This window comes from Solanum lycopersicum, chromosome 4 (assembly GCF_036512215.1).
Source record: "Solanum lycopersicum chromosome 4, SLM_r2.1".
Taxonomy (NCBI): domain Eukaryota; kingdom Viridiplantae; phylum Streptophyta; class Magnoliopsida; order Solanales; family Solanaceae; genus Solanum; species Solanum lycopersicum.
The window spans coordinates 52,382,172-52,406,257 of record NC_090803.1 but is presented as its reverse complement, the minus strand read 5'-3'; the positions used below and the strand labels follow the sequence as shown (position 1 = coordinate 52,406,257).

The 24,086-nt window shown below is 28.6% G+C and overlaps 2 protein-coding genes and 1 long non-coding RNA gene across 3 annotated transcripts; all 3 read right to left on the bottom strand.

Moving 5' to 3' along the window:
- Positions 1–2,438: 2,438 nt before the first annotated feature.
- Positions 2,439–3,455, bottom strand: LOC138348174 (uncharacterized). The gene is made up of 2 exons (XM_069296792.1): positions 2,995–3,455; positions 2,439–2,832 (listed from the first exon to the last, which is right to left on the bottom strand). The coding sequence occupies exons 1-2, from the start codon at positions 3,453–3,455 to the stop codon at positions 2,439–2,441; spliced, it is 855 nt and encodes a 284-aa protein (XP_069152893.1).
- Positions 3,456–11,174: 7,719 nt separating this feature from the next.
- LOC104646964 (uncharacterized) lies at positions 11,175–11,783 on the bottom strand. Its single transcript, XR_741123.4, has 2 exons — positions 11,534–11,783; positions 11,175–11,450 (listed from the first exon to the last, which is right to left on the bottom strand). It is a non-coding gene; the product is annotated as an uncharacterized lncRNA (long non-coding RNA).
- Positions 11,784–20,474: 8,691 nt separating this feature from the next.
- LOC109120063 (uncharacterized mitochondrial protein AtMg00810-like) lies at positions 20,475–21,779 on the bottom strand. The gene is made up of 2 exons (XM_019213429.2): positions 21,627–21,779; positions 20,475–21,494 (listed from the first exon to the last, which is right to left on the bottom strand). The coding sequence occupies exons 1-2, from the start codon at positions 21,777–21,779 to the stop codon at positions 20,475–20,477; spliced, it is 1,173 nt and encodes a 390-aa protein (XP_019068974.2).
- Positions 21,780–24,086: the final 2,307 nt, after the last annotated feature.

Below are 24,086 nucleotides of genomic sequence, written 5' to 3'. Positions count from 1 at the left end.
AGGTCCAAAGACTTCACGCTTTGCAAGTGAATTCAACTCTGATTGAATTGCTTCTTGCCATTTTGGCCAATCATTTCGTTGTCGACATTCTATAACAGATTGAGGTTCATGATCCTCATTATCTTGCATGATATTTGTTGCAACATTATATGCAAAGACATAATCAACCTCTATTTCTGATCGATTCATATTAGTTTCAACATCTCTTAAATTTATGGATAGTTCATTATTTCTTTGAGTTTCAAGTTCATTGATTCTTTCATGAATATCAGACTTATTCAAATTTTGAACTTCCATATGAGATTCTTTCATAGTGTCATCTTGACATTTAATCTTTCTTTTTCTAGGATTTTGATCCTTAGACCCCAATGGTCTACTACATTTTAAGTGTGTTTTTGACTCATTAGCTATGACACTAGTAGATGGTCCTTTAGGGACATCAATTCGAATTGGGACATTTTCTGCAGGAATATGTGATTTAGTAATCCTTTTCAAATCTGTAAATGCGTCTGGCATTTGATTTGCAATTTTCTGCAGATGAATAATCTTTTGTACTTCTTGTTCGCAAGTAGAAGAATATGGATCAAGATGAGACAATGATAAATTTTTTCACAAAATTTCTCGTTTCATTTCACTATTCTCTCCCCCTAATTTTGGGAAAACTGTCTCATCAAACTGACAATCTGCAAATCTAGCACTAAACATGTCTCCAGTCAATGGTTCAAGATAGCGTATAATGGAGGGTGACTCAAACCCAACATATATTCCTAACCTTCTTTGAGAGCCCATCTTAGTGCGGTTTGGTGGTGCCACAGGCACATATACAACACTTCCAAAAATTCTTAGATGGGATATATTAGGTCCTTGACCCATAACCAATTGCAATTGAGAAACTTTATGATAACTTGTCGGTCTTAGACGAATAAGTGTTGCGGCATGCAAAATTGCATGTCCCCACACAGAAGTGGGCAACTTAGTTTTCATAAGCAATGGTCTTGCTATTAATTGCAAACGTTTAATCAATGATTCAGCAAGACCATTCTGAGTATGAACATGAGCAATAGAGTGTTCAACTCTTATCCCAATCGCTAAACAATAATCATTAAATGATTGGGATGAAAACTCTGCAGCATTATCAAGACGAATGGACTTAATCTGATTATCAGGAAAGTGTGCCCTTAACCTTATTATTTGTGCCAATAATTTTGCAAATGCCAAGTTACGAGATGACAATAGGCACACATGAGACCATCTAGAAGACGCATCTATTAGAACCATAAAATATCTAAATGATCCACTAGGTGGGTGAATAGGTCCACAAATATCCCCATGTATACGTTCCAAGAACGCAGGGGACTCAATCTTAACTTTCATTGGTGATGGTCTCACAATTAACTTGCCTTGATAACAAGCAGTACAAGAAAATTCACCATTTAAAAGAACTTTTAGGTCTTTTAGTGGATGTCCATTCAAATTTTCTATAATTCGTCTCATCATTATTGACCCAGGATGTCCTAGACGATCATGCCAAAGTACAAATGTATTGGAATCAGTAAACTTCTTATTTACTATAAAATGTGCCTCAATTGCACTAATTTTTGTCCAATACAAGCCAGAAGATAAAGCATGGAACTTTTCTATAACACATGTCTGCCCAGAGACATACTTGGTGATACCAAGATATTCAAGATTTATTTCATCCATTAATTGGATATGATAACCATTTTCACGGATATCTTTAAAACTCAACAAGTTTCTCTTAGATTTTGGAGAAAACATAGCATTATTAATGATGAGTTTAGTTCCCTTGGGCAAAATTACAATGGCTCTTCCAAAGCCCTCAATCATATTAGTACTACCAAAAATTGTAGTAACATTTATTTTTCCCATACTTAAATGAGAAAAATATTTCTTATTTTTGAATATCGTATGTGTTGTACCAGAATCAATCAAACAAATATCTTTATATTTCGATAATATGTTCTTAGAATTATCCATATCTTCACATGAAATGACATACACAAAATAAATATATATTAAATATTAGTGTTGTCAAAAGGGTACAATATATTCAAAGGAATAAATTAATGATTAAATATTAGAAATTGAGCCTTAATTTATTGTTTCCTCTAAGTCAAAAACGAGTTGTTTGGAAAATAAAATAAAATCATTATTTAATCCTAGTTAATAACAGACTGCATGTTTTTAACATTAGATCAAGTTAAAGACCTAATATAATACAAACACGTGATAAAGTTTAGTATTTGACTAACTCTATCATATTAGAATCATATAAATAAAACAATGAAAAATATATATTATTTTATTAAGAATTAAGGAACAAGCTAATGAACGACTAAACTAATTTAAAATACTAATATTCATGCAAACAACTATCATTACATGAAATTTATTAATAAATACTACAAAAAAAAATATCACTCTGCCATGTTCACAGAACCATCACCAATTAAGTGATCTATTTTTCCTTCAGGATGTGCGAAGAAATCTGCTATATCCAAGTGCGTGATGTCAACTTGATTTTCAGAGATAAAATTTGCCTCAGGATTTTTCTCTTTCTTCTTTAGTGATTCTTGATAAAGCTCAACCAAGTGTTTGGCAGTACGACAATCACGTGCATAATGACCTCTTCCACCACATCGAAAACAACCTTCCCTAGTTGCTTCACGTTTCTCATCCTTTCTTTTTTCCTTTTTATTTGAAGAATGATTAATGCCAAGATTAGAATTACGTTCTTGACCATAATCACGACCACGTCCACGTCCACGACCATGTCCACGTCCACGATTAGGACTGCGACCTTTTCCACGCCTAGCATGGTGGGCGTACGGCTCATTCACTTCAGGAAGTGGTTCAGATCCAGTAGGTCAATTCTCATGATTTTTCAATAATAAATCATTATTTTGCTCGGCCACAAGAAGTTGAGCAATTAGTTCAGAATACTTTTTGAAACATTTCTCTCGATATTGTTACTGCAAGAGCACATTCGAGGCATGGAAAGTGGAGAATGTCTTTTCCATCATATCAATCTCACTAACCGTTTCTCCACATAATTTCAATTGAGAAGTGATTCTGAACATGGCAGAATTATACTCATGTATAGACTTAAAGTCTTGTAGCCTTAGATGCATCCAATCATATCGTGCCTTTGGATGTATGACCATCTTCAAGTGGTCAAATCTTTCTTTTAGGTTTTTCCACAAAACAAGTGGATCCTTAACTGTCAGATATTCGATTTTCAGAATCTCGTCAAGATGATGACGCAAGAATATCATTGCTCGTGCACAGTTTTGATTTGATGCCTTATTTTCTTCTTTTATGGTGTCTCCAAGATCCATTGCATCAAGGTGGATTTCAGCATCCAACACCCATGAGAGGTAGTTCATGTCCGAACTTTGGAGGGCAGTGAACTCTAGTTTTGTAAGATTGGCCATTAAAATTAAAAACAAAAGAATAAATAATACCTTTATTAATTCTTCAAATCTAACGTTCACTTTTGAGAAATTAGAGTCTCGTGCTGATAACGTGTTATAAAACTATTAAATAAGAAGAAGAAGCTAGAGAGAAAAGAAGAGAAGATTTGTTATTTTTCTTGATGAATGAATTTACAATGAAGAGGGGCGCTCCATTTATAGGAGAAATCTAACTTGGTCCCCAAGTAGGAGGACTCTTTAATCATATCCTAAAAAGGACTCCACATGATAGACATTCACTATAATACAAATACTTTATAACAATTCTTATTTATTTATGACTATTCTTTATTAATTCAATTTGACCTTTTCTTTTCTTTTCTTTTTCTACGTGTATTCTTATTTATTTATTACTATTTTTTATCAATTCAAATTGACCCTTCTCATAATTAATTTTGAGTTTTTTTTTTACTTTCTCTTGCACTAATTTTTAATCTCTTGATATGAGTGTAGCATGTTTATCTGATCACATAATATCTAAAAGAAAATATTATTAATGCATATTTGATCGATTTATTTTAAAAAATAAATAAAATTAATAACCTGAGTTGTAACCCAAAAAAAATCAATCCTTTCCTCTTACTTAAACGTTGTGCTATCTCCGCCCTTCAAATTCTAGATCCGCCTCTGAAATTGGTCCAAATAGAGTGAAATGAATAGTGAGAATGCATATTCCTACTCTAAGGAGCATGTAATTGCGGTATGATTGTAATGGAATTAAAAAGAGTAATAGAAGTAACTGGATCGTTGTGGCCGATAAGTAAATGCTAACAAACTGATATACAAACATTAAGAGTTTTTCATCTATATTATTGTTACATGTTATAGATTTTGACCAAATGATAGCAAAAGTTTTCAGTTAGAAAACTAAGTAAAGCTTAATGTTGATCAAACAAACATCATCTGAACTTATGTGCTAGGGTCCAGTAATCTCAAATTGGGCTTTAGATTGTCATCACATATATACATAACATATACATAATCATAAACAAGGATTGTGTCATTGTTTTTAGAAAATTGCACCTTTTTAGTCAGTTACACCCATGATGCTGCCAAATCAGCTGAATTATTTCAACCATTTGTATTAAGTTCTAACTTGTTTGTGCATATGGGTTGATTATGTTATAATTCGTAGTACTATTATATTTAAACAACTTAATTAATATTCTCATATAATATTTACTCATGAAGGATTCATAATTTTGAATCAAAGAAAGAAAGTTGTACATGCAATCATGTATTACAAATAAATATAATTTTTTTCAAGTGTATATAGTGAAATGACAACGATACATTATCCATCCTAAAAAAGATATATACTAATCAATATTTTTACATTATGAAGTACAATTTTTGTTCGAAAATAACATCTTGATATGTATGTGAATATAAGGAGGAGACTATAGTTTCTTAAAAAGAAGACACAAACTTTAAGATGTGAAACATTTACAAACATAATCAACGTTACTTATATTTACCAATAAACTATATGTTCTTGAACTACTAAAAAAATAAGAAAAGTGTCACACTAAGTATAAAATATATGAGAACTACATGAGTAAAATGGTATACCAAATTCAATTGATTGTTTATAGCTAAAAACAAATACCCTTTCATAAATTTAGTCACTTATTTCTTACATGTTTTAGCATCATCTATATCATTCAAAAAAGTTGTACAAATTAACATGGAATACACGTACAACGCACGTATTCAAAAACTAGTATAAGAAAAGTAAGAAAGATTTTTTAATTAAGCAAAATGAATTTTTTTCCCTTAGTTGTCCATGACTTGGCATTTCTGTATAGTAAGAAAAAAAAAGAAATATAATTAAATATATATAGGGCTAATCCATCAGTGACCACCTAAACTTGACATCAATTTTCACTTAGACACCTTAATTAGGTTTTGTTCATTTTAGACACCTCATATCATGTTCAACTGTGTCATTTAAACACTTTTTCTACAATCTGCCAAATTTGTAAGGTGTGTGTAACACACTCGCTGATGACGTATCAAAGTGACGAATTAAATAACGACATGTGGTATATATAGAAAAAAAATATTAAATGATACTTTAGTAGGAAAAAAACTACCAATGAATATTGACATGTGACATTTATTTAACTAAACAATTTTCTTTAAAAAATTAACCACTTTTAATTTTTAAAAAATTATTCCCATGCCTCCACCCCGAATTGTCTTTTTCAATATCCCACCGCCCTACCTTAATCCCCAACCCCTCTCTCTCACGAAGATTGTCTTTCCACCCACCACCAGCCCCGACCCTCCCCCATCCAAATGTGTCAAAAGAAGAAGCTTTTTTTTGTTTGTTTTCATCACTTTGTGAATATCGTGAGATAAGAACCTTTTTTTGTGGTAAATTGATATTTGAATGTTTGATTTGGTGAATGTGGTAATGAATTTGTTTAACCTTTTTCAGGGATTTTTTTTTTCTTTTCAGCTGATTTTTTGGACGAATGCAAATACAAAATTCATACTTTAATATATAAATATGGAGTTTCAATCTGAACTTTTTTCGTGATTATGATGTGAGAACGCATACAAATGGATTAGAACGCTAAAATTATTTGTTGTGAATGTAGAATTTGATAATTGAAACTATAATTTCTTGCCATTTTCAATATGTTATTTTCTTCTTAAAATTCATGTTGATTTTCTCAAATTATTTTGAGGGGAAAGAAGAACAACACAATAAGTGAAAGTATCAAAGCTTAAAATTTCTGGACACTAGAATTTACTTTTTGTTTGTGGCATCGTAAGATTTATTTCACCATGAAAAAAGTTTAAGCTTGGAAAATGGAAGTCAAAAATTGGGGAAGAAGAAGAAGAAGAAAAAAATTTGGTAAATTGAGGCTCTCATGCGCGTCCAGTGAGTGTATCACACTTGTTATGCCATCTCAGCAAAAAGTGTCAAATAGACATAGCGAAACATGACATGACATGTCTAAAATGAACAAAGTTAAATTAAGGTGTCTTACTGAAAATTAGTATCAACTTCACGGCTACCAATGGGTTTGACCTAAAATATATAAATAATTTTAAGCATCTAATAGGAAATAATGAAATTTGGTGGATTAGCATAGGTTAGAAAATGGTTAGAAATTAATTTATATGCTTATTTAATTAATGAGTTGAATTGAGTTTGAATATGTCCTAAAGAGAGTTGAATAATCTATAGGTAGTTATATTTGGATAAGACAAAAGATTCCATAAATTACGATAGAAATCATAACAACACATTCTAACTTAATTCAGATCCTATTACCCTCTTCACTCCTCTAAACTCATTTTTTTTTTTTATATATTTTCGTATATGTTTTATGCTGATGTTACATCTTCAATTAGGTAAAATTAGTCACATATAACACGCACCGCCGCGTGTATAGTTATTTCATTTTTTATTTATATTTTTTTATTTTTATAAAAAAAAATCTTCTTATTTTCTTTATTTTGTATTTAAACTAAGTTAACACATGTAATTTTTAAAAAAACTTTTTACCATATATTTAAACTTTTTTTGCTTTCAATTTTTGAACTTCATTTGGGTTTTTCATTCTTTTCTTTCTATTGATTTTATTTATTCCTTTTATTTTCTTTGCCTTTTCTAAATTCGATTTCAAATTTAATTTCAAGTTTTTTCTATTTAAGTCAATTTCTGAAGATTTCGAAACAAGTGAAGAAAATTAAATAAAATATTTAAAAAATTAAAAAATTAGAATTAAATGAAACTTTTAAAAAAATATTATTATAAATGTACGTCATTTTTAAAAATAATTAAAAGTGAAAAGATAAGAAGTTTGTAAAAGAGGAAAATAAATAAATAAATAAACTCGTTATGCAACTTTTGAAGATGTTTCTTTAATTCTTCGATACATGTACAATAAGTTTAATTTATTTTTCGCTTCACTCATTTATCGATTCATATTCTAGCGAGAGTCTTTTCTTGTTGAAGTTAGTTGCATTATTTCCTTTGTTCATCTCGCTAAGGATTGAAAACACCATAAAAACTATCATGAAGACGGTAAAAAACAGTAAGAAGAAAAAGAGAAAATGTGAAAAAAACATTCAAAAGAACTTTGGAGCCGTTGGTACAGATTTACTGATTTTGATCTTCTATATCACTTGCTTCTTATTATATGGAAAACTTATTTAGAAAAATTGTTTTATATCTTTTTTTTACCTGATATAATATTTAAAGTATTCTAATAGGAAGATAATATGTTTTGATGGATTAACATATGCTAAAAAATGGTTAAAATATGATTTCTATAGGAAAAAAGAGGGTCATAAGTTGTTTTATTCAATAAATTCTCGTTCTCTTGTCGATAATAGCTTCCATCAATATTAAAATTTATAATCCGAAAAAATAAAATAAGTGAATAAGTGATGAACAATTTAAAGTCAATCTTCAATGGGAAAAAAATCACATCTTTTTTTAATTTAAATAAACTATTTCTTTTTATTTTTTTATTCTTTTTATTTAAAAAAAAATAAACCAAGAATTATCTAACCTAAGGAATTTCTAGCACATCAATAACTACTCATTGATAATGTCTTCAACCAATAATAAAAAAACCCCCAAAAAAGGGAAAACAGAAAAAACCGAGAGAGAGCAAATTATTGAGAGTCGGGCATAAATGCAAACCTTTTTTTTTTTTCTTTCACTTTATAAAGATTAAAGTTTTTTTTTTTCACAAATTGGTCTTTTATTAAACATAAAAAATATCACAATGAATGAGTATCAGCAAGGAGTGCTAGACCTTACCTTACTAATCCTAACGTCTATTACCTAACAAGCATGAAGAAAATAAGAGCTAGAGAGAAGTAAGTATTTTCCAATCATCACAGAATTTGTAATACACTCCATGGTTATATTACAAATGAGGATGCTTAAATAAAGTACAAATATGTCAACCAAGAAGAAAGTTGAGTTATCAGCCCTCAAACTTTCTATTACAAACGTATAAATTAAAAAATATTGATTGCCCATCAAAATTAATTTGAAATATTTTTCTCTTGTCTTCTTCTTCAAGCCTATCCAACAACACTTGAATATTCATACTTTCTTTATGTATTTATTGGCTCTTGTTGAACCTATTGATATTGTCAAATGGTTCTGCTTTGTCTGTCGCATCGGTAGGTGCCTTGGAACAAATTCCTTTGTCATTTTACCGTCCGACTATGTTACCTTCCATGTGTCTTTTTTTTGCTTTTGTTGCGTCGACTTCTTTGTTGCCTAGACAATGTATCTCCTTCCCTAGACACTCTATAAAGGCATATGTTGAACATATCTTCCATCTTCGTATCCTCGCCCAAAACAAACATATTGTCTTCCTTATCTTCATGAAGAGAATTCTCGCCCAAATCAACTGTATTGGAAATTAAGGCCCTTGACTCATTCTACTTATTCTTATTTGCAATCACACATTTAGGCATTGACTTAATTTGCTATTCAGAGTAGGTGGTGAGACCTGCTTTTCTTGGATCAAATTGTTGTCATTCTCTGTTAACTTTATTTGCTTTTCAGTAGTCTTCGATAAAGCATCAAAGCTATTCAAGCATAATAGGCCTCTTGAGGCATTACTAATATCTTATCTCTTCTCACTATCATCATGAAAATTTCTAGTCCCGCCCTTTTAACTATATGGAGATTTATTTAAACTAGTTGAAGAAAGACTTTGATTACTAATTGAATTTTGGTGTGAAACAACTGTCCAATTTTTAGTTGCATTCTTGGTTTTATTTTTCAACTTGTAAAATATGTTGTCCATAATTTTTAGCATCTTCAACATTATATGTATCCATTAGTTTGTGTCCTGAATTCATTATTTTTTTACCTGAACCAACTCACGGCTCATCAACCCCAACTCTTAGCGCGTTCCCCCTTTGTTTTCAGTAGTTGTTTGAACACCAATATTACTTGTACAACACCCATTGAGTGTGCACAACTTTGCTCAGAAGTGACAACAACCAATTGTCGATCTAGAGAAGTAGATTTACTTTGATCGACATCTACAACAATTCTTTTCTCATTTAGTATTTCTCTCGCATCACCTTGATAATGTTCACTATCGATAGTACCTTTTGAAGCAACTTCAATGGTATCATTAATTTAATTTCTATTTTAATTTCTTTTCAAGATCAAATGACAATTATATTCATCATAAACTTTGTGCTACATAATTGCAAACAGAGGTAGATTATCATATAAAATCTCTTGAAAAATCTTGATCAATTTATCAGATTTTTCATCTATAAACTGCAATGTTATACGATTTGAAAACTTTTCCATTATATCAAGTATAATTACCTTGATCCTAGTTGTTCTAGGTCTTGATTTTATTTGGGTAGCTTTATCTATAGCTATTGATTTTCCAACTGCCGATGCTATAGACAACAAAGACTTCTTTGATATCAAGATGTTTCGGAAATATTGACCTTAATCCTTCAAATCTGACGCACCATGCGATAATTTAAGCACCGCTGCTTAATGCAATCCCTCTTCAATCATAAAGTCTTGCCTTTCCTCCATTGTAGACGTGATAGTAGATTCTCCGTGAATTATTTTGATTGATTTTGCGAATGTTTTTGAGTTAATTAGGGCAGGTTGTTTAAGATTTATAATATTGGAATTGAAAAGATTGACGTATATGGTGGTTTGAGGGTGGTGGGGCGGGCAGATTGTTTAAGATTTATACTCCCCAATTCATTTTTAGATTAAAGTATTTACTTTGATAAAAAAATATATATATTTAATCTGTCCAGACTAAACAATTTTTTAAACCGTGATGTATGAGATTTTGATAAAAAAATTTATCGTCTTTACATTTAATTTCTTCCCAATAATCTAACAATTTATTATTTATTTTGTCGATGAAAATCTAAGAGTATTCACTTTTATCAAATTTAAAGATAAAAATTACTCATTATGAGTATCTTTTAAGGGTCCATTATAAATCTAAAGATAGACTTTACATGGAGAATTTTCAACTATATTTTTTTCAGAACATTAAAAAAAATCCTATAATAGAAAGGGACACTAAGGATTTATTGTATTGTATCCCATCGTTGGAAATATCGAATGAATTAATTACTTCCCTTTAATAATTAACTTCTGAATTTCTTTTGTTTGTGCTTTGTATCAATAATTTGGGGATTTAAAAAATTTAACTTATGAGTTTAATCTTTAATATTTTAGGATTATATTAAAATTTACATAAAATCTAATTGTCCGCGTAAAAAATTGGATTTGAATAAATTTACAAAGAAATAACTTGATCAGTCCCTATCAACATAATGATGCTTTTTATTACAATTTTTTACTATTATGTGTTAGATATCGAACTTTGTAAGTGAAACTGGCAAGCACTCTAAGTATTTGCCTAAAAAAGAAAAATTTTAACTATACCTATTTTGCACTTAACATTATTATTTTATTTCATTTTGCAAGTTGCATGAGAACTAAGAATGAATAAACTTGTATCATTGAACGTGATGATTGACTAATTTTTAATTTGTAATTAACTTGATTTAATAGTAGTAATTCGAAAATATTTCTTGGTTTTAAAGGTCTGGCATTAATTTTATTTTTTATTTTTGATTTATTTGAGTTTTTATTCTTATATACTTTATTAAAAAGACTATTAAACAAAATTATGAGATAACTTATAATACATTTCAGCAAAGTTAAATATTGAACGACTCCGGTACAAACCATGATAGCAATGAAATGAAAAAAAAAAACATTGCTAATACAATAAGATTTTTCAAAGAGAAAACTACAATTACTTTTTATTTTAATAAAACCCAACCTTTTTTTTCCATGGCATGAGCTGAAGCATTAAGGCCACACTAGAAATCTTTGGTTATAAACTCTACTTTTCATCAGCAACTGTCTTTACATTATTTGACAAAATTTGTCAATTTTTCATACTGCAAACAAAAGGCCATACAAAGTTAATAATCAATTTACTAGAGCATTTCATGAATTAATATTTGATGAAAAGAAAATTAACCTCCATTTGTAGTTGATCAAACTCCGTATACAACTTTTCAAGACGTTCCTTCAATTCTTTGATACATGCACAACAAATTGATTTTTCGCTCCACAAATTTATCGATTCGTCTTCTAGGGAGAACCTTTTGTTTTTAAAGATAATTGTATTGTTTTCTTTGTTCATCTCGCTAAGAATTGAAAACATCATAAGAACACATATGAAGACAGTAAAACAAATAGCAAGAAAAAAGAGAAAATGTGAAAAGGACATGGAAAAGAACTTTGGAGAAGCCATTTATAAATATTTTTAGAGCAATTAATAATAAAGGAACTTTATTTATTTTAGTTTTTTATATCACTTGCTTCTTATAAGAGGGAAAACCATTTTGAATAAAAGTTTTTATTAATTTTTTACCAAATATAATATTTGAAGTATCTAATAGGAAAATAATGAATTTTGATGGATTAGCATAGGTTAGAAAATGGTAAGAAATTAATTTTTTATACTTAATTTAATTAATGAGATGAATTGAATTTGAATTTATCCTAAAGAGACTTGGATAATATATAGATAGTTATATATTTTGGATAAGATATAAGATTCCAAAACTATATTAGAAGTCATAACGATACATCTTAACTTAATTCGAGTCCTATTACCCTCTCCTTCCCTTTAAACTCAATTTTCTATATTTCGTGCACGTTTATGGTGATGTAGCACCTTCAAGGTAAAAGTAATTGCGTGTCTGACACGCATCGCCACATGTGTTTTTTTTAAAAAAAATATTTTTATTTAGAAAATTCTTTTTATTTTGTTTATCTTGTATTTAAACTAAGTTTATACATGTAACTTTTTTAAAAAAAATTAACTTATATTTAATTTTTTTTCTTTCAATTTTAAACTTCATTCATTGTTTTCGCTCTTTTTTTTTATTGATTTTATTTATTCCTTTTTTATTTTCTTTGCCTTATTTTAATTAGATTTCAAATTTAATTCAAAATGTTTGTATTTAAGTTAATTTAGAAAGGATATCGAAGAAAATTAAGAAAATATTGAAATAATTAAAACGTCAAAACTAAATGACATTTAAAAAAAATTATTATTATGTTATTATTATAAAATATATGTAATTTTTTAAAACAACTAAAAGTGAAAAGATAAGAAGTTAGTAACAGAGGAAAAGAATGAAAAGTTCAATCAAACTTTTTATGCAACTTTTCAGATGTTTCTGTAAATTCTTCATACATGCAGAAAAAGTTTGTTTTTTTAAGAGAGGTCATTTTATTAATTTTTGTAGAGCAAATTAATAAAATGCATACCATACATTTTTTGAACTGCGATACATTAGATTTGATAAGATTTTTCTCGTCTTTGTATTTTATTTTCTCCCAATATAATCTAACAAATTCTTTTTTTTTTTGTCGATGAAGATCAAGAGTGTTCACTTAATCACTTTTATCAAAATTAAAAGATAAAAATTACTGATTAATATCTTTAAGGTCCATTATGAATCTACCCAAAATAGAGTTTCCATGGATTATTTTCAACTGTATATTTTTTCAAAACATTAAAAGATTTCCTATAATAAGAAGGGTCATTAAGGATTTATTGTAGATTTGTCAATTAAAATATGGATATCGTTTATTACTTCCCATTTAATAATTGATCTGTGATTTTCTTTTATTTTGTGTGTTGTATTGATAATTAAGGTGGATTCAAAAGTTAATCTATTTTAACTAAAAAAAAATATTTGACTTGTGAGTTTAACCTTTAAGGCTTTAAGACTGAAGTTATTATGTCAAATTATGAGTGAACGAAATCATAGTTTTTGAAATTCTTATTGGTCAAGTTTTACATAAATTTTAATTATCCACATAAAAATGTTGAATTCGAATATATTATCATTTATTAACAACGAAATAATTTGATCAGTCGTTATCAACGATGCTTTTTATTTATATGTTCTACTATTATGTATTTAATATTGTTGAATTTGTAAGTGAAATTGGCAAGTAGTACTCTTGGGCCTCTTAGTATATATTTGCCTTAACAAGAAATTTTTTGACTATGCCTATTTTGCAATTATATTAATATTTTACTTGGTTTTGCAAGTAACATGAGAACCGAATAAAGGAAACATTTGTACCATTGAACGTAATAATTAACTAATTTTTAATTTGTAATCCTTTAATTAATTTAGTAGTAAAATTAGTAATTAGAAAATACTTGTCTCGAATGATTTTAAAGGTCTGCCATTACTTTTAATAATTTCTTTTGGTTTATTTGACTTCTTATTCTAATACATCAAAAAGATTATGAACAAAAATCATGAGAATGAATATTGTACATTTTAACAAAATTAAGGTACAGAGAACATGACAACGATTAGATTTGATAAAAAAAAATTGTTATATACAACTAAAATTTCAAAGAGAAAAATTCAATTACTCTATTTTTAATAACTCCCAATCTTTTCACTAGAAATTTTTGGTCCAAACTCTACTTTTCACTAGATACTGTCTTCACATATTTAACAAAACTTGCAAACTTTTCATAAGTCAAATGAAAAGGTCAAATTATAAAGTCAACAATCAATTTATTAGAACATCCCATGAATAAATATTTGATAAAAAGGAAATTAATCTTGGTTTACTTTTCAATATGCATCCTTAGTATTTGCCTAAAAAAGATTTTTTTTTTTCCATCCCTACTTTGCACATACTATTATTTTACCTGATTTTGCAAGTAGCATGAGAACCAAATATAGAAAAACTTGTACCACTAAATGATAGACAAACATGTACCACTTAATGTGATGATTAACTATTTTTCTAAAATTAGTTTTAAATTAGTAATTAGAAAGTATTAAATTATTATTGGTTTTATTTTAAGTTATAGCTATGCCATTAATTAGTATTATTTTTTGGTTAATTTGACTTCTTATTCTTATGCATTGAGAAAAACTATAAAAGAAAATATGAGAACAACTATAGTACATTTTAAAAATTTCAAGGTATTAAAACATGATAGCAATTAAATATGAGAAAAAAAATATTTCTACACAACTAGAATTTTCTAAAAAAAAATTATAATTATTTTAATAGTACCCAACCATTTTCATTAGAAATCTTTGGGTCCAACACTACTTTTCATCCGATATTATCTTCATATAATTGACAAAACTTGCAAACTTTTAATACTAAAAACGAAAATGTCAGATTGTAAAGTCAATAATCAATTTATTAGAACATTCCATGTATGAATATTTGATGAAAAGGAAATTTACCTACATTTTTAATCAGTCTAACTCTTTAATTTATGTAACTTTTCTAGAAGTTCCTTGAATAATTTTTTACACATGCAAAATATGTTGATTTCTTGATCCATTCATTTATCGATTCGTATGCTAGCTAGAGACTTTTTCTTTTGAAGTTAATTGTATTGTTTCTTTTCTTGATTTTCGCTAAGGATTGAAATTACCATAAACATGTTCATGAAGACTATAAAAACAAATAGCAAGAAAATAAAAATGTAAAAAGACATCGATAAAATCTTTGGATTCAGAATCCGCTGGTAGTTATTTTTAGAGCAAATTAATAAGAATTATTTTAATCTTCTATATTACTTTCTTCTTATAAGAAGGAAAACCTTTTTGAATCGATGTTTTTATAAAAAATTTTTACAGAATATAATATTTGATGTATTCTAATAAGAAAAAGATAATGACTTTTGATAGATTAGCGTACTTTAGCATATGTTAAAAAATGATAAGAAATTGATTTTTATAAATAATTTAATGAGATGCGATTTTTAAGATATTTAAGTTATAAGTTTAAATTATAAAAATTTTAGCATTGAATCCGTTACATTAAATTATGAGCTCACAAATAATAATCTTTAAATTTTAAATAATTCTTACATAAAATTCAATCATTCGTATAAAAAAAATTGAATTTGAATTAATGTATAACAATATAACTTGATGAGTCCCTACTCCCTACAAATATGATACTTTGTAGTTGTATTTTTTCTACTATTATATATAAGAAAGGGGAATGAGACACAGCTAGCAGTCAACATGGCTGAAAGTGTATCTTGGCCTATTGGCCAGAGATTAACTTTCCATGTTCAAGGTCCCAGTTTCAAACCTTGGTTACAATTAGGGGTGTTTGTGATTCGATTTAGATCGATTATTGATTAAAAGTCAAAATCAAATCAATTTAATTGATTTTTTAAATTTCAAAAACCAAATTAAATCAAACCAAACGAAAAAAATAACTAACGATTTGGTTATTGTCGATTTGGTTCAATTTTTATGGTTTATTCAATTTGAAAGTAATAATTTTTTTGAGTATGTATGTATCTCGACAGATACAAACATCAATTACATGAGCAATTTACAGAAAAGTCAATGTCAGTTCAGTCAAGCAATTAAGCAAAAACTAAAAAATAGACTTGAATTTGAAATTGTTATACTTGGGCTGAAATGTTGGACTTGAGAAAATGATAAAGTTAAAATTTAAGTTAATTAAAATTTAACAAAATATTTTTAATTTATTTATAAATAATATATAAATAATTATAAAATCTATATATCTAATTTAACGGTTTGATTTGGTTATTTTTGCGGTTATATTTTATAAAATCAAAATCAAACCAAATAGTATCGTTTTTGAAAATTTAAAAATCAAATTTAACCAAACTAAATCAAATATCTATTTTTTTTAATCGGTTTGATTTGGAATGCGATTTAATTTGGTTGTTAACAATAACCATGAACAACCCTAGTTACAACCCTTTTCTTTAATTTTTCCTTTTTAATTCCTTCCAACTTTAATTTTATGTAAATATTAATAATCAAAATTTAATTATTTATGTATTACTTATTTATATTTTAGTTATTTCATTTTTTTATTGAAAAAAATTAAAAAATTATTCTTTTGGTTCTATACAATTTTTTCGCAATTATAGAATCTTTTTTTAGCTCTGACGTTTAATTCTCCATCAATGTGCTTGCTTGTTGACGGAAGGCTATTCAGGTAATTTTAACGAGAGGCTATTCAGATAATTTTAACTTATAATAATGTCAATTTCTATCCTTTTTGTTGCAAATATTTATAGAAAATTGTCATTATTATGAAATAATAATATTTCATTTACTTACTTCAATATTTCCTAATAAAAACTCACTAACAACTTATTTTAATTTCTTAATAAAAATAATTTTAAAATATTTACTTATTTTAATATGTTTACCCACCCGTTTATTATTTTACTTTACTTAATACTTTCTAATAAAACTTACTAGTTACTTACTAAAGTATAAAATTGTTATTACTATTATTATTACTAATATTATTATTATTGTTATGAGAATGTTTCATTTTACTTACTTTAATATTTTCTAATAAAATTACAAATGGATTATTTTAATTCCATAATATAATTAATTATTAAATTTTAACTTATTTCATTATGTTTACCGACCCCCTCAACAATTAATTACTTTACTTACTTCAACACTTTATAATAATATTAATTAAGTAAATAAACTCCTAATAATATTAATAAATAAACTCCTCAAATTACTTTAATGCTTAATTAAATTAAGTTAATTTCATTGTCAATACATATAATTTAAAAGAAAAAATTTAAATCATGTTAAATATCTTAAATATTTCACAAATATTATTGAATCCGTACAAGCACGGGCTATCTTTTACTAGTCATAGGTTAGAAAGTCTATTTTGTAAGTGAATTGGCACGTACTCTAAGTATTTGCCTAAAAGGGAAATTCTTTAAGTATGCCATTTTGCACTTATATTATTATTTTACCTGATTTTGCAAGTTAGCATGACCACCAAGTATGGAAAAACTTTTGTACCATTAAATGTGATAATGAACTAATTTTTAATTTGTAATTAATTTGACAGTGATAAAACTAGTAATTAGAAAACATTTATCTCCATTGATTTTAACTTTTAAAGGTCTGTTCATTAATTTTAAATATATGTATTTTTTGGTCTATTTGACTTCTTAATTAATCTTATGTAAAAAAGACTAAACAGAAATCATGAGAAATTTCAACAAAGTTAAGGTACAAAAAACATGATAACAATTAAATCTAAAGGAAAAAACTTTGCAATACAACTGGCTAGAATTTTCAGAAAACTACAATTACTTTATTCTAATAATACCAAACCTTTTTCACTAAAAAAATTTGTGTTCAAACTTGCCAACTTTTCATACTGCAAACGAAAAGACCAAGTAAAGTTAATAATCAATTAATTTACTAGAACATTTTAGGAATGAATATTTGATGAAAAGAAAATTAACCTTCGTTTTTAACTTGTCAAACTCCTTATGCAAATCTTCAAAATGTTCCTTTAATTCTTCAATACATGCAGAACAAGTTGGTTTATCGATCCACTCATTTGCCGATTTGTATTCTTTCTTTTCGAAGTTAGTTTTATTGTTTCCTTTCTTCATCTCGCTAAGGATTGAAAACACCATATGAACGTTCATTAAAACGATAAAACAAATAAAAAGAAAAAAGAAAAAATGTAAAAAGGACGTCAACAAGAACTTTAGAGAAGCCATTTATAAATATTTTTAGAGCAAATTACTAAGAAAGAAACTTTATTTATTTTAATTTTGTGTATCATTTGCTTCTTATAAGAGGGAAAACCTTTTCAAATTAGATGTTCATATTATTTTTTTACCAAATATAATAGTTAAAGCATCTAAATAGGAAAATAATGAATTGGATAGATTAGCATATGAAAATGGTAAGAAATTTATTTTTATACTTAATGTAATGAGATGAGATGAACTGAATTTGAATCTATCTTAAAGAGACATAGATAATATATGGATAATTATATATTTTGGATAAGACATGAGATCCCTTTAAATTATAATAGAAATCACAACGATGACACAAGTCCTATTACCTCTTCTCCTCCTTTGAACTTAACTTTTTTATATTTTCGTACATATTTTATTCTGATATGATATTTCTAATAAGGTAAAATTGATTGCGTGTATAACACACACTGTCAAATATGTAATTTTCTTTCTGACATTTTTAAAAAAAATCATCTTATTTTCTTCATCGTATATTTAAATTAATAAGTTAATACATGTAACTTTTAAAAGAATTATTAATTATTTTGCCCTTTATTTATCCTTTTTTTCTTTCAATTTTTAGACTTCATTCATTGTTTTTTCACTCTTTTCTTCTATTGACTTTTATTTATTCCTTTAATTTTCTTTTGTCTTTCCTTTTGATTGGATTTCAGTTTTAATTTCAAATATTCTTGTATTTTAGTTAATTTCGGAAGAATATTAAAATGAGTGAGGAAAATCAAATAAAACCTACATAAATATTAAAATTAAAGGACATTTTTTTTATAAAAATATTATTATTATTATTATATGTAATTTTTAAAACAATTATAAGTTGAAAGATAAGAAGTTAGCAAAAGAGAAAAAAATAACTTTTTTTAAAAAATCATACTCCTTATGCAACATTTAAAAATGTTTTTTTTTTATTGCAGAACAATTAAATTAATTTTTCGCTTCGTATCCTTAGAACAACCTTTTCTTTTTAAAGTTAGTTGCATGGTTTCCTCTCTTGACTCGCTAAGGATTGAAAGCATTATAAAAATGTCCATAAAAACGGTAAAACAAATTAACAAGAAAAAAAATAAAAAGATGTAAAAAGGACATCAACTAGAATTATTGGTGAACTTTTTTAGAGCAAATTAATATGAAAAAAGAAGCTTTATTTATTTATTTTAATCTTCTGTATCACTTTTACTTCTTATAAAAGGAAAAACTTGTTAAATAGATAATTTTTATAATTGTTTTACCTAATATAATATTTGAAGTATTCTAATAGGAATATAATGAATTTTGATTAATTAATATAGATTAGAAATGGTAAGAAATTGATTTTTATGATAAAGAAGAGAGTCATATATTGTTTTATTCGATAAATTCGTAATCTTTAGTTTTTCAAATTTGTACAATAGAATGTCAAGAAATGAATTCTTTTAGCTCTTGGCCAATTAAATCAATATCTTCCATCATTATGAGGATTCAAGAGTGGAAAAAAAATTAAGAGGAAAAAAACAAGTGATGAATGAATTGAAGTCAATTTTCAATGGAGAAATCTAAAGAAATCACCATATTTTTGGATTTAAATAAACTACTCTATTTGTCCTAATTTATATGAAACAATTAATATTTTGAAAGCCAAATAGTTCAAGTTTGATAAAAAATTTACGCATAAAATCTTTAATTTTTTTAAAATTGAAATTTACATATTTGTATATGTAAAAGTACTATGATCACAATGATTAACAATTAAAAGTTTTTTGGTCCAAACTTTACTTTTCATCCGGTAATGTCTTCACATAAGTGACAAAACTTGCCAACTTTTCATACTGCAAGAAAAAAGCCATATAAAGTCAATAATCAATTTACTAACAACATTTCATGAATGAATATTTGATGAGAAAAAAAGTTAACCTCCATTTTCAATTGATCAAATTTCTTATGCAATTTTTCAAGATGTTCTTTTGTTTCTTTGATACTATTAAGTTTGTGAACTCACACGAACACAGAAAGACAGAGGAACAGAAGAAGAAGAAGAAAGAAGAAAGAAGAAAGAAGAAACGCAGAGATAGTTTTGCAGGGAGAATTTGGAAGCAATCTGTCTTCCTTTTTCTTATTGATTACTTGTACATCTATGCTTCATTATATATATAGAGAATTACAATTGGTGTTAGTTTGTGACAAACTAACTCTTCAACTAACTATAACAAATCCTAACAGAAAAATGGAAAGCATGTGACAACCATGTGACTCTAACTAACACATGTGACTCCAACTAACATTTGAACTAACCAACCATAAAACTACACATCATCATATCTACATTTTAATACACCCCTCAAACTGAAGGGTGAAAGACATCTAGCACACCAAGTTTGGTCATGAGGAGATGATGTTGATTGGCCCCTAGCCCCTTTGTCAAAATATCAGCAGGCTGCATGGTAGTGGACAAATGTTGAATGTCAATGAACCCTGACTTCACCTTTTCTCGAATGAAATGACAATCAATATCGATGTGTTTCGTACGCTCATGGAAAACTGGATTCTCAGCTATTTGAATGGCTGATTTGCTGTCTGTGAACACTGAAATTGGAGTGGCACCTGAAAAATGTAATTCATTAAGTAAACCTGCTAACCAGATCAGCTCAGCAACAAGAGCTGCCAGACTTCTATACTCTGCTTCAGCTGAACTCCTACTTACTGTCTGCTGCTTCTTTGATTTCCACGAAATAAGAGAATCTCCAAGCTTTACCATGTATCCAGTTGTTGACCTTCTTGTGTTTGGACATGATGACCAATCTGAGTCAAAGTATCCTGTGAGTTTTGTAACCCCTGTACCTCTTCTAAGCATTACTCCAAGTCCTGGGGATCTTTTTATGTATCTTACTACCCTTAATGCTGCCTCCCAATGTGAAACCTTAGGGTGCTGCATGAATTGACTCAAAACTTGAACACTGAAACAAATGTCAGGTCTGGTAATTGTCAAATACAGCAATTTACCAATCAATCTTTGGTATGCTGTAACATCTTCTAGCTCTGCATCATCAGATCCACCAGTGTGTTGATCAAACTCTACACTAGTCAACTTTTGATTGAATTCTAAAAGAGTGCTTACAGTCTTTGCTCCACTCAATCCAGCCTCTGAGATTAGTTGTAAAGCATACTTTCTTTGATTCAATAACAACCCTTCTTTGGACTTCAAGATTTCAATCCCCAAAAAATATCTGAGGCTTCCCAAGTCTTTCATTTTAAAATTTTTGTGTAATGTGTCTTTGGCTTCTTGAACCATTCTGGAGCTATTTCCAGTTATCAAAAGATCATCAACATATACTAAAATCACAATCATTTCAGTTCCTTCCTTTCTAATAAAAAAAGAGTGATCATGAACACTTTGAGAGTATCCTGCTTCCAACAATGCTTCGGTGAATTTAATATTTTATTGTCTAGAAGCCTGCTTAAGACCATAAAGTGACTTCCTTAGCTTGCAGACCTTAGATTCCCCCTGTCCTTGGAAGCCTAGAGGAAGTGCCATGTATATGTCTTCAATTAAATCACCTTGCAAGAAAGCATTGTTAACATCCATTTGAGATAAATCCCAACCATAAGAAGCTGCCAAGCTAAGAACAGTTCTAATAGTAACCATCTTTGCAACTGGAGAAAAAGTGTTATGATAGTCAAGTCCCTCTCTTTGAGTATATCCTTTGGCAACTAGTCGAGCTTTGTATCTATCCACATCACCATTAGACTGAAACTTTATCTTCTACAGCCTTAATCTCTTGTTTCATAGCATCAATCCACTTCTTATCTTGTGATGCTTCATGAAAAGATTGAGGTTCTACAGCTGCTGAAAAAGCTTGTAAATAAGATTGATATCCTGAGGAGACATTGTCATAACAAACATGATTAGTGATAGAATGAGGACTGGATTTATGAGGCACAACATAATCTTTGATCCACACAGGTGCCTTGTTTGTTCTGGTAGTCTTTCTGGATCCAACCTTACTTGGAGGTTCATTATGAGAACTATGAGAACTTTCCTGCAGACCATCAGTGTTATTGGAAATCTCTTCAATATGAGTATGACATGGGTCCAAGTTTACATCATTACTAGCATCATCTACATTATCAAGGAAAGGTGCTAGCAAAGGACAAGGACCTGTATCAGCAGATTGCATGAGCTTAAAAGGAAACACTGTCTCTCTGAATACAACATCCCTGCTAATGAACATAATTTTAGCCTCAAGATCATATAGCTTATATTCTTTCTGTGTGGAAGAAAAACCCATTAAAACAACTTTCTTAGCTCTAGCTTCAAACTTTCCACCTCTTGGTAATGTAGTAGCAAAACATAAACATCCAAAAACTCTTATATGTTCTAGTTTTGGAGCCTTTCCAAACAACCTTTCATAAGGAGATTGTCCATTCAACACACCAGTAGGTAACCTATTAATTAAGTAGACTGCAGTTTGTACACATTCACCCCAGAATCTACTAGGAACATGAGACTGCAATTTTAAAGCTCTACTTGTATCAAGTATATGCCTATGTTTCCTTTCAACAATACCATTTTTTTGTGGAGTATATGCACAACTACTTTGATGTATAATACCAAAAGAGGACAACAACTCATTTACTTGAATGTTAAAGAACTCAGTTCCATTGTCAGATCTCAACACCTTTATTGCACAATCAAATTGATTACAAACCATTGCTATAAAACTTCTCAAAACAACTACTACATCCTTCTTATTTTGCAGTAAAGAAACCCATGTAAATCTGCTAAAGTCATCAACTATAGTCAGAAAATATTGTTTTCTATCATAAGTTGGATCTTTATGAGGTCCCCAAACATCTAGATGTACCAACTGAAACATCTTATTACTATGAGTAACACTAGAAAGGAATTTGAGTCTACATTGTTTTGCCAAAGGACAAATAAAACAATCTTCATGTATAGTCTCAACCAGTTTATTCTTCAATATATGTAGATGCTGCAATACTTTCAAAGAAGGATGTCCTAGTCTAAGGTGCCAAAGTTTATGTTCTTCTGAGTTCTTGCTTTTGAATGCTGCTCCAACAGTAGCTATTACTTCTTGTCTGAGAATATACAAGCCATCACTCTCCTTACCAATCCCAATCACCTCTCCAGTAAAGAGAGCCTGCATTACACATAAATCAGGATAGAAAGACACACTACATTTTAGATCCTTGGTTAGTTTAGAAATTGACAGCAAGTTGAACCTAAAATCTGGTACATGCAAAACATTTCTTAACTCCCAGTTCCCCAAAATCACTGCATCTCCTATATGTTTCACATGAATTTTATTTCCTGTTGGCACTTGCACTTTATTACAACTGGATTCTGATAACTTTCTACATTCACTCAATATACTTTCACAGCATGTAATGTGATATGTTGCTCCTGAATCAATAATCCATCTCACTGCATTTCCACTATCATTAACATTTAAAGGATTCATACCTGCAGCATTAGCCTCAGCCCTGCAGTTTCCTGTAGGTGAAGAAGGAGATAACATCTTAGTAACTTGCTCATATTGCTCCTTTGTGAAATAGCCTCCTGGAAAATAGAAGTTTGATGCTGATCCAGATCCAGATGACTCAGAAGTGAAATTATTTGCATATGCTTCATTCATAGATCCAGATCCCTTCCTCTTGCTCTTAAAATCTGCTGGAAATCCTACAATTCTATAACAACTTTCTCTGGTATGACCTTTGTAACCACAGTGATCACAAACTAATCTCATCCTTCTACCAAGTGAATTCTGACCCTGAGTCTTCTTAGTATGCAAGCTGTTGTTCATCTGATTATTGTTCATTTGATTATTGAAATTATGTGGTTGAGCACTTCTTCCTGCCATCATTGTGAGAGGTTCTTTACCTCCTTCTGTTTGTCCTAGCTTCCTTTGACTTTCTTCTTGTATAGCCATTG

What these genes read in the sequence shown, in the direction of transcription:
- LOC138348174 (XM_069296792.1), bottom strand. Translation starts at nt 3,455, where the DNA reads ATGGCCAATCTTACAAAACTAGAGTTCACTGCCCTCCAAAGTTCGGAC. An exon ending in GCCTCGAATGTGCTCTTGCA is followed by an intron (nt 2,833 to 2,994) that starts GTAACAATATCG and finishes CCACCATGCTAG; the next exon opens with GCGTGGAAAAGGTCGCAGTC.
- LOC109120063 (XM_019213429.2), bottom strand. Translation starts at nt 21,779, where the DNA reads ATGGTTACTATTAGAACTGTTCTTAGCTTGGCAGCTTCTTATGGTTGG. An exon ending in AAGGACAGGGGGAATCTAAG is followed by an intron (nt 21,495 to 21,626) that starts GTCTGCAAGCTA and finishes TTTATTAGAAAG; the next exon opens with GAAGGAACTGAAATGATTGT.